Here is a 608-nt window from a genome sequence, read left to right as displayed (position 1 = left end):
CCTGAGCCTGTGTCTGTGCGTGATAATACGAGGTCGAAAGAGTATCTCTCACCCAATCTATCTCATACAATCTTCATGACTCCTCTTCATCTCGCTCCTTGTAGATTCGGGATTTCTGGGCAGGACTCCCAACCCGACAGAACCTGATCCTGCAGCCGTCTCGGAGCGGGGGCGTGAAACCTCGAGAGGGGAAGGGCAAGAGCGAATCCTATGGGGCGTCGCCGACCCGTCCGGTGCTCAAGAAGCCAATGAAACACAACGCCAGGGAAGAGCTTTGATTATGGTGAACAAAATGGCTGAAAAGATGTTTTATTTACCTACCTGATGCTGTAACAGACTGGTTAGTTGGGTCGTTGAGTTACCAAATGCCTGAATGACTTGGCGGTTTTTGTCTTTTTGTCTACGAGTCTCTTTTCGTCCCTGACTGACTAACGTGTCTTGTTTGGCCATTTGGTTAAGAGGTCGGCACGGTATGCCAGTGGAAAGATGACTCTAAGAAAGGTGGTGTGAGTGATGCCGGTCGTTAAGCTGGTTTGTTTATAGATTACTTAATTCATGTTTGTTTGTTTTTTGTGTGTTTTTGTAAAAGAGTGGCTACGTTCACTCAG

At 47.4% G+C, this 608-nt stretch overlaps 1 protein-coding gene across 1 annotated transcript in view; it reads left to right on the top strand.

Moving 5' to 3' along the window:
* Positions 1 to 602, top strand: part of LOC119589371 (cholinesterase 2-like) — a gene marked incomplete at its 5' end in the record, with an annotated part of 36,916 nt that extends 36,314 nt beyond the window's left edge. The window contains one exon of the mRNA XM_037937987.1: positions 105 to 602. Coding sequence (XP_037793915.1) covers positions 105 to 278 — 174 coding nt within the window. The remainder of the gene's footprint in view (positions 1 to 104) is intronic.
* Positions 603 to 608: the final 6 nt, after the last annotated feature.

Source organism: Penaeus monodon, chromosome 25 (assembly GCF_015228065.2).
Source record: "Penaeus monodon isolate SGIC_2016 chromosome 25, NSTDA_Pmon_1, whole genome shotgun sequence".
In the NCBI taxonomy this organism is placed as follows: domain Eukaryota; kingdom Metazoa; phylum Arthropoda; class Malacostraca; order Decapoda; family Penaeidae; genus Penaeus; species Penaeus monodon.
Note: the sequence above shows the minus strand (reverse complement) of the source record. Positions and strands in the feature narration are given on the sequence as shown.